Below are 10,011 nucleotides of genomic sequence, written 5' to 3' on the forward strand. Positions count from 1 at the left end.
GAGGGGCGAGGGAATCTGTAATACTAAACTTTAGCCTGCCCGTATTTCAATTATTAATTTGAAGGGAAACTTATAAGGCTCACATTTCTACACACACTTGTGCAGCTGCATTGTTAACTGACGTCATTTAGGTAAAGGGCACAATGGCGGTCCACCGTAACAGATTTAACCTTTAACCTCTGTGCTGCACCGCCCTGTCACACCCACGTATCCTGCATTGTTCCAAGGCTCATCTGAGTCTTTGTGGTCTATATTAAAAGAATGCAAAAGTGCAAAATCTTACGCACAAAAAAACTCATAACAAATGGTTATATAATAAATGGGTGGGCCAGTTTTTTTATTTTAATGACGTAGGATCAGAGCTCGCAATAAGAACTGGTATGCTAGAAATCCTCGTTCGTTTGCAATCAATTTTGCATAACGAAATAGTTTTTATTGGTATTTGATTACTTTTTTTTGTTAGAGATGTGTTGTTTTGTAGTCTTGCGCTTGAATGTCAGAGGTTTTATGTCTGTTTCTCTGTTTCTTGCGTAATGTCTTGTTGTATCTTGGACCAGGGCTCTCTAATGAGTCCGATTCCTTTAACCTCAATGGCATAACCTGCTGAAATAGATAAGAATTCAGCACAGTGCTGCTCTGTGTGTGACGCGAGGTCCTCTACAGGACCTCTGTGGTGTGGGCCGCAGGCTACGGCAGGCAACCGGACCGCATGGCCACACGTTCAGCACGCCAGCAGATCCTGCGGAATGATGTCTCTGTTTCCCTCCAGGGCGTCCCTGAACAACAGGAAGCTAAAGCGCACAATTCATTTCCTCCATTTACGGGCCGGGCATCCGACCAACTGAAAGCAACCCGCGATAGTGTTTCCTCAGGCTAGCCACTGATTGGTCAAATGGGTTTAACAGCATGGCGCAGCTTTGGCCAAGTGTGAACTGTGGGTAAGTGCAGGTGTGTGTGTGTGTGTGTGTGTTTGCGCGTGTACTTGCAGTGTGTTAGAGTGTTTATGCGGACGTGTGTGTGTGGTCTGTGCATGCGTGATCTTGTAGCGTGTTATTTAGACAGGCGTGTGCATGGTCTGTGCATGTGTGTGTTCACGGCGCGTCCAGCGCGTCGGTGTGTGCTTGCAGCATGTGCGCGTCCACGGTGTGTTAGAATGCGAGCGCGTGCGTGCTCACCTGAGGGAACCCTGGCACTGCCATGCTGTAGGGGCGTGGCCTGCCCTGTGCCAGGCTCTGTGCCAGCATGCGCGCGGACAGGCCGTAGTCGGGCGTGTGCAGGACCAGGTCCTCCCTCTCCAGCAGATTCCCTGTGCTGCTGCTCTTCCCATGGTGCAGGCTACTGAACACAGAGCAAAAACTCAACACTGCTGGACAGAGAGAAAGCAGCTGGACACTGAGCAAAAACTCAACGCTGCTGAGCAGAGGCTAAGCAGCTGAACACAGAGCAAAAATCAACAGTGCTGGACACAGAGGGAAAGCAGCAGAACACAGAGCAAAACTCAACACTGCTGGACACAGAGAAAGCAGCTGAACACTGAGCAAAAACTCAACACTGCTGAACAGAGGCTAAGCAGCTGAACACAGAGAAAAACTCAACAGTGCTGGACACAGAGAAAGCAGCTGACCACAGAGAGAATGCAAGTCTGCTGAACACAAAGACGGGCAAAGACCATCGATCAGCATTCCTAAAGTTCACACACACACACACACACACACACTTACTTGACTTTGAGCTTCTCGCTGTCACTGTCTGGCAGCAAACGTGTGTAAGAGAAGGGGAACCAGCCACGCCTGTAAGGAGAACACATTCATTAAGCAAACAGTGCAGTGGAGGAGAGGGAACTGCTCCTGAGTCTGGAGGTTTCCTGTTTCAAACCTGAAGATGTAACAGAAGTTAACGTGAACGGCTACATAAAAGAACTACCAAGAGGTAATGTACATGGCTGCAATACCTTAGCCCCATTGGATGATGGAATTTGCTGAGCAAACATAACTTAAACTACATGTCCAAATGTACACAACTGCCTTAAGAAGGCAGTGGTGTTATGGGAAATGTAGTTTACGACTGTTGGATGGCAACGGGAGGGCGAGTTAGCGAGAAGTTCAGTAGTTAACTGATCCCTGTCTGCCTGTAATTGGGTGGCTCGTGATTTACTGTAATGAAACCTGCATCTGTATCTCAGAAGTGCTGCAGCTGAAGGGCCTGCACTTGTTTCATGCGCTATCCCATAAGTCAGTCCCTCTTTTGCACACTACAGTCCGCACCGTACTACAGGCGACAGCTAGCGCCAACCGGACGCATATTTTAGGGATGACTACTGGCAGCCTGCGGGCACCTGGCTTGCCCTTGGGGGTACCTGCTGTAGCGGTAGCCCACGGAGCCACGGCTGGCTAAAGTCTGCCCGGCTGCCCGCACTCACATCTTGTTCTTCTCGTTCTCGCCGTAGTGCCAGCCGTCGCGGGCCTCGGGCACCAGCAGGGTGATGACGTCGCCCTCGGAGAAGCTCAGCAGGGTGCTGTTGTCCCCGGCGGCGTGGGAGAAGATGGCCTGGACGCGGGTTCGACCGTTGCGCTCGAGCCCGGCCGCCATGGAGCTGGACCGGGGCAGGGTCCGGGTCTCCACTGCGGGTTGGGGGAGAAGGGGGTAGTTACACAGCGTTGCATTAGCATATGAATGAAGTCCCTACACTACAGCTCCCCCTACTGCCCTAAGACCCACACTGCCCACACTAAGGGGCGACATAGCTCAGGAGGTAAGACCGATTGTCTGGCAGTCGGAGGGTTGCCAGTTCAAACCCCGCCCTGGGCATGTCGAAGTGTCCTTGAGCAAGACGCCTAACCCCTAACTGCTCTGGCGAATGAGAGGCATCAATTGTAAAGCGCTTTGGATAAAAGCGCTATATAAATGCAGTCCATTTACCATATAAATGCAGTCCATTTACTGCAGCCACCAGAGCCCTAAGATGCACACTACAGGTCACCACTACACTTCATCCTGCCAAGTATATGAATTACCTTATCAAATTATCCTGTAGGGCTGTATCCAGTGCCTAAGGTCATGGGATCTTTAACCAGGCAGAGTCATCCTGCTGCATGTCTGCATGTTGCTCACTGTGGTTTTATGTTGGTTAATATGGGCGGAGGTGGGGAGGGCGGAGATGGGGAGGGCGGAGCTCTCTCGGGCTCTTACCGGCCGAGGCCTTGGTCTTGGCGGGTCCAGGTCTGCGGACGGGCAGGGTGTTGGAGTAGACTTCAGTCACCTGTCTCTGGGGCGGGGCCTGGGACTGGGCCTGGGGGGAGGAGGGTCTGATCTGGGCCACGGTCCCGTCCCCCCAGTGCTGGAACTCCTCCCCGTGGATCCCCGCGGTCCCGTTGACCATGGACATGCCGTCGGGTCCCATCAGCCTCTGCAGGTACACGCGCGCGCACGCGCAGTCGTAAAAGAAGGTTCACACAGCGCTTTAATACTGACAAGCCCGCTGGGGTGGGGGGTGTTGACGGGGAGGTAGAGGGGGCATCGCTCTGGTCTACAGAGTTGTCCAATTAAATCCTAGAATCACGGTCTCCAACAGGGAAGCAGGTAGAGAGCTCGTCTTCTGCTTTGGAGAGACATGAAAGGGAAGCGACAGAGACGTCACGCCAAGCGTGTGTCCCCCCCCCCCCCACCATCCCCACCCTCCCACACCCCCGCCCCCCCGCCCCCACACCACTCCCCGGCCCGGTTAAGGCAAGAGAAACAGCTCTGCAGCGTTCAGCAGCTAATGCGCTCCCTGGGGGGTCTCCGCTGCTCCAGCTCCGCTGCTCTGCCTGTGCCCTAGAAACCGGCGCTAACGAACGCCGCGGACAGCGTGAAACCGAAAAACAATAATAACACAGCGCCCGCCCCCCCCCAACCCCCCACCCCCCGCCTCCCAGACGCGCTGACCCCCTTTTTTGTTTCTTTTTAACAAGCGATACGCGAGTCTGAGCTTCCGTGGCGATGGGTCCCGGGGCGAACGCGGAGGTCTACAGAGCCGCTCGGGACGGCGAAGGGTGGGGACGTCCCGTTCAGTCAGACCGGGACCGGGACGTTTCAGTCGGCCCCGTTCTCGACGCGTCCGCGCGGGAGAGAGCCGCGCGGCGGCGAACCCGAGGCCTGGTCTGAGCCCGCCGGTATCGCGGAACACAAATACGCCATTTAACTCGGAGCTTTTAAAGGGTTTAAAATGTCACACGCGCTTTTAATTTGATTTTCGGCCCCGCTCTTTCCAACTCAGCGTATCACAGATACGTATCTGAACTGCCTCGTTCCATCCGAAGCGTGGCTGTGACATGTATATACAGTACCCTGCGTGTGTCTTAAACATGCGTGGCACACATCGGCAGCACGTGGAGAGAAAACAGCACGCTTACATAATCTCAAAATCTGTGCAGTTAGTCCGGATAGCAGGGCGCAAATATGGCGTTCGCAGGCGGGCGAAGGGGGAGGAGACTGGCGCGTCAACCCTCAGATAATTCAATCCAACACAAGCATCGGTAGCAGCGCGGAAAGAAAGTAGCAGCAGCACAAGATGTGGCAAAATATGGAATCTAAGAACACATTTTGATGAAAAGCAGTCAAAATGATATAGCATATTATATATTGTATTATATTATATTATATGTATACATTATATTTCCTGTTCATACCACATACGGTTGTGCTACAAATTTTATTTTACTTAGGTTATTTCTATTTACGTTCATTTTTTTATTATTGTTCAGTACTAAGCAAGGAATTCTAGGGCAGAGGTTCCCAACCTTTTTACAATTAAATGACCTGACATTACCGCCATTTGACAGGACTCCCTCCATTTCAGTAAAATGGCCAACTTACATACGGTTTATACAGCAGATTGATATATGAAAGCCATACCTACAGCAGGCAGTAATATTTGAACCCAATATTTACCAAAGACGTAAAAACCCATTTTAATCGCATGTTAAAAAAGGAATTTTAAAAACGCGCATTCTAAAAAATGCAGAAAAATGTCATTATCTTAAAAAGGGGGAAAAGTTTCATCCACAGCCTCTCTGGCACTCCTTCACAGAAGGTCCACTGGGAACCTCTGATTTAACACGCTGCAAAAAAACAGATTCTGTGGTTATGTAACTGTTTAAATTTCATTTCAGGGGTCCGAAGGTAATGCACAGTGTGGGGTGACCCACACTGCCATATCAGCTCGCCCCCCCCCCCCCCCCCCCTTCCCCCCACCCCTCCGCATATGCATCTTTAACGTTCCACAGTAGCTACAGCTCCGTTCCTACGATACTGTTGCCTTGGCAATGGCCCAGGCGTGGCCCCCCTGTGCCAGAAGCGCTAGCAGGCGACCGCAGCGCGCCGGGCAGGACGCAGGCCAATCAGACGCCCTTCTCGTGAATATTCACGAGGGCGAACAGCCGCGGCGCCCGGAACGCGCAGGAAACGGCATGTTGGCCCGGCCCGACGCGCGCGAGCGAACGCGGGCCTCTCGAACAGCGAGCGGCTCGTCCAGCGGCGGGTGACTCACCGCCTGGTGGCCCAGGCCGCTGCTCATGAAGACGGCCAGCTCGGGGGGCACGGGCAGGGGCTGGGCCCCGGGGATGGGGTCGGAGATGGTCAGGTTGCCCTTGGAGGTGCGCAGGGGGCTGGAGACCAGGGTGCCGGCGCCCGCCGTCATCTGCTGGGCCAGGAGCATGGCGCGCTCGGGCAGCTTGGAGGGGTCCGAGCAGGCCTGCTGCCACACCGGGATCTTCTGGGTGAGCAGGTCCTTACCCTGAGGGGCGGGGGGGGGCAATGTCAATGTCATACATACAGAAATGTATGCACACACACACGCACGCACACGCGCACACGCACGCACACGCATACACACACGCACGCACGCATACACACACACACGCACACACACGCACGCACGCATACACACACACACGCACACACACGCACGCATACACACGCACGCATACACACACACACACACACACACACACAGTGGAAGGGACGGAGGGATGGAGAGAGAGAGAGATGTCATTCACAGAGAGAGAGAGAGAGAGCATCTCACTAACATACTGATGGAGGGCGTGTCGCTCAGAGAATTCTCTGACGTCCAGCTTCCTGATTTTTGGGTGCTGGCATGCATGGGCCAGTGTGGAATGTGGGCGGAGCCTGCTAACTGCTGCTCTGCCCGCTTTGATCCCAGCTCTGTCCATCTACGCCTGCTGCAGAGCAGCGTCAGAGGATGGTGTGGGAGGAGGGGAGAGAGGGCACACCCCACCCACGCTTCCCAGTGACTCAACACATCTAGCCCCTCTGCATCTTCTCCTTTCTCTCATGTCTCGCACAGACAAACACACACACACACACACACACACACACACACACACAGACACACACACACACACACACCCTCCTCCCCCCTGTTCCCTCTCTTTCAGAGCTCTTCAGGTTGCCCTGAGCGAACCCCTCCTACGCATACGCCTCCACACTGTTCAGGAGCTGGACTTGCGTGCTGGAAACGAGCCATATTCTACAGCCCCCCCCCTCTCCCCCCGCCTCCCTCCCTCTCCCTCTCACTCCCATTCAGTCTTCCAACAGCCCAAGCTATCCAGACAGCAGTCTGTTATTGCAGCTACCTGTAAAGAACTTTTAAACCCTAACCCTAACTGACCACACACACACACACGCATGCACACACACAAACACACACACGCATGCACAGACACAAACACACACATGCACGCACACGCACACACACGCAAACACACTCAGTGCAGTTTCCTGAGCCGTTGCTCTCCACTGCAGAGGCAAGAATCTTTCCCAGCATGCACCGCTCTATAAACGCTGTGGCATAACGGGTTGGGGGGGCGGGGGGGGGTTCTTATGACAGGCTAATGGCTACATGGCTGTGGGACTCTCTCGCTAAGGTTCGCGGTGTGACTATTAGCCTGTCAGGAGTGTATCAGCTGCAAACTCCGCGTGGGAAATTACATCTGCGCACCGCGAGGGAGGACGCTGGGCCTGAAAGCACAGCCCGACAGGTTAGCCTATTCAGCATCCGAGGAAGCAAAAGAGCAATAAACAATAGACTATATTGGATACTCAACTTTGTGTTGAGAAAACACAATGGGCGGCGGCGTGGTATAATGGGTAAGCAGCTAGTCTTGTAAACTAAAGGTCACAGGTTTGATTCCGTTGTACCCTTTAGCAAGGTACTTAGCCTGCATTGCTTCAGTATATAGCCTACTGTGTTGTGTAAGTGGCTCTGGATAAGAGCGTCAGCTAAATGCCTGTAATGTTAATAATGTCATGGTGCACTGCTCATTTGCTTAATGCCGTATCTTTTACATATAGCTTCAGTTATGCGTTATATTATATTATTTATTAAACATTAGCTATTTGTTTTTATTAAATATGAGCAATATTAGCAATTGATCCGGCAGTATGTTTACTTCAGCAACAGTTAAGTGGCTGTGCCACACAAGGATTCAAACCCAGAACCTCTGGCTGTAAGCACAGCTCTATGATTCTCCAAATCTTCCCCTCTTCTGACATGACGAGCACCATGGTGAGCTATGCAGTCCCCAGATGGGTGAAGTCCCCCCCTTTCAAAGCAAAGCTTTCAGATCCTAAAAGGTGCTGCACAGCAGCAGTTGTTATTACACCCGTAAGACCGCAAGACGCCTTTAATGGGCGCACTACCCTCGGTGTTCCAGCGGGAGGCGCTCTCTCAGTGCCACTCACCTTGCCATGGTAGGCGCTGCTGTTCTTCGCCACGGCGCACTGCCGGTCCACAAGGAAGCAGTACCTCCTCCTCTCCTCCGACAGTGCTGTCTTGTAGCCTTCGGCGATGAAGGTGTCCAGATCGTTTTGCTTGCCGCTGATTGTCTCCACAAACTGGTGGGAAATGGCAATAGAGACAGAGGAGCCATTTTGTTTTTTTTTAGCATCCATTAAGGGAGAGGGACAAGAGAAGCTGACCAACCAATAACTTACAGGCATTTCTCCATTACAGGCCTTCTCACAACCAAAACAAAGACCCATTGACATGAACCATTTCAGATTCATGCTGGGAGTCCACCCGGCCTAAAGTCAAGCCTGTCAATAAAACGTGACACTTTAAAGATGTAATTATGTTTAAAAGGAACATTTAAATTGTGTTGTAGCTAAAAAAAAGGAGGATTCCCAGCATATACAGATGCACAAAACTGCTATTTCAAAAGCCCCCTTACCCCATCTCTGAGGTTAGTGGAGTCAGAAAATGACGCACGATGGCTGAATCTAGAATAGAGCCAATGAATACACTTGCCCCAGTGGCATATGCCCCGATCAGTCTTCATTAGTCTACCTGTCTGTCTATAAATCCATCGCCACTAGTCCACCAATCCATCAGTCTGACTGTCAACCATATGGCTATCCATCCATTTGTCTAATCCGTGATCTGTCCATCCGTCCGTCTGTCTGTCTGTCCACACATCAATGAGAGTGAACTGAAAGGACACGGGGATGTGATCTCAGCCTGTGCTGTGCTGTGTGTTCTTGCACTCATTGCTACATTAGCCCTTTACGGTGCAATGTTCTTAAATTAACATTCTAATGCCGATGTAACAATCACTACAGGTTCTAGAACGTTTCCAAAAAAAACAACAGCTCTTCAAAGGGTTAAAAAAAATGGGGGATATATTCACAAATAAATGTGTATTCGTGGGCAATACTCTATATTTTGTCTCAGTGGTGAAGGGACCCCGTCATTCCTTTTACAAACATGTGAGACTTACACAGTGGGAACACTGCTGTTTAAAGCAGATCTAATGGGCTGCTTGATGTGGGGGGGGGGGGGGGGGGGGGGATGTGTGGAAGGGGCATTGGGTTCACAGTACAGGATCACACCATCTGTACCCCATCCGCACAGGAGGGATAAGAACAAGAACAGAAGCAACACCTCCCCCTCCCTCCCCGCCCCCACCCCCCCCCACCCCCACCCTCCCGAAATCCCCACCACTGTTGTGTAAATGTCACCGCCACTACGGAACTCGTTAGTAAAACATAAGGCAGGTGTTTACAGCGCATTAATGCTCCCCCCGCTCCCCCCTCCTCCACCCGCTCCGCTCCGCCCACACCAGCTTGCGAAACACCGTCGGCCATTTTAATCACAGCACAGCCGATGGGGCCAAACCCACGGGCGAGAATGACACATCTCAACGAGCCGAGAGGTCCTGCTCCTGTCGGGAACGCCCGCCCCGCCCGCCCCGTCCCGTTCGGTAAGTGGGTCCTCGTGACTCAGAAATAATGACCAAAAAGCACCTTAAAACAAACGCAGGAATGCAATTCTGCCATAATCTTTCCTTTGTTCTTCCGTGGAGGGACCTCGTCAAGCCAGGCAAATCCTCAAGAGGCTTAAGAACTCCCGTTCTTAATGAACGTGCAATAATTAAGCCCAACGAGGTGAGGTCGAGACTCGAGTTGGAAGGCTGGGGGCGATGGGGGCGGCCCTCTGCTCCGGCTCTCTCTCTCAGTAAAATAAAGTTTCTCTCCATTTTTTATTTATTCTTTTTTTTGTTTTTACTTCCACTGGAAGAGACATTCGCCCTGGAGGGAGATGTGGGGGGGGGTCACCCTCCGCTGCAAGCTGTCACCAGACCACAAACACCGACAGCTCCGGCTGGATCCGCTGCCCCCTGTCCTGGGCCCACCGTCAAACCGAAGTGCTCTCCAGCGCTGCGATAACACAAAACCTAAAAGCGCAGAAACTGAGACTGAATCCAGGGAGGACCAGCATGCCGTGGGCCCAGGAGGCCACTGCCACTCACAGCGGCACTGGCCAATGAGAGCCAGCAGAGGGCGGGATGGGCGTGATCCAGTCAGCAGAAGGACAGAGGGGGGAAAGAGCAGGCAGCCGCACAGATGCTGAACGCTTCCCAGGCTGAATGTTTTTAGTGTCCGCAGCGGGGGCCTACCGCAGCGGGGGCCTACCACACCCGGGGCGTGGCAGGCCGGGAACGGGTCCCACTGCGG

The 10,011-nt window shown here is 52.7% G+C and overlaps 1 protein-coding gene across 7 annotated transcripts in view; it reads right to left on the minus strand.

Annotated features, from left to right (window-relative positions):
• Window positions 1–10,011, minus strand: part of baiap2a (BAR/IMD domain containing adaptor protein 2a) — a 60,338-nt gene that overhangs the window by 9,173 nt on the left and 41,154 nt on the right. For 5 of the 7 annotated variants that reach the window (XM_035398781.1, XM_035398783.1, XM_035398788.1 and 2 more), the window contains 6 exons: window positions 7,741–7,893; window positions 5,528–5,773; window positions 3,190–3,406; window positions 2,420–2,621; window positions 1,722–1,790; window positions 1,176–1,338 (listed from right to left, as the gene is read on the minus strand). In XM_035398781.1, coding sequence (XP_035254672.1) covers window positions 1,176–1,338; window positions 1,722–1,790; window positions 2,420–2,621; window positions 3,190–3,406; window positions 5,528–5,773; window positions 7,741–7,893 — 1,050 coding nt within the window. The remainder of the gene's footprint in view (window positions 1–1,175; window positions 1,339–1,721; window positions 1,791–2,419; window positions 2,622–3,189; window positions 3,407–5,527; window positions 5,774–7,740; window positions 7,894–10,011) is intronic. The other 2 variants (XM_035398782.1, XM_035398784.1) reach the window with 1 other exon arrangement.

The sequence above is a fragment of the Anguilla anguilla genome, chromosome 17 (genome assembly GCF_013347855.1).
Source record: "Anguilla anguilla isolate fAngAng1 chromosome 17, fAngAng1.pri, whole genome shotgun sequence".
Taxonomy (NCBI): domain Eukaryota; kingdom Metazoa; phylum Chordata; class Actinopteri; order Anguilliformes; family Anguillidae; genus Anguilla; species Anguilla anguilla.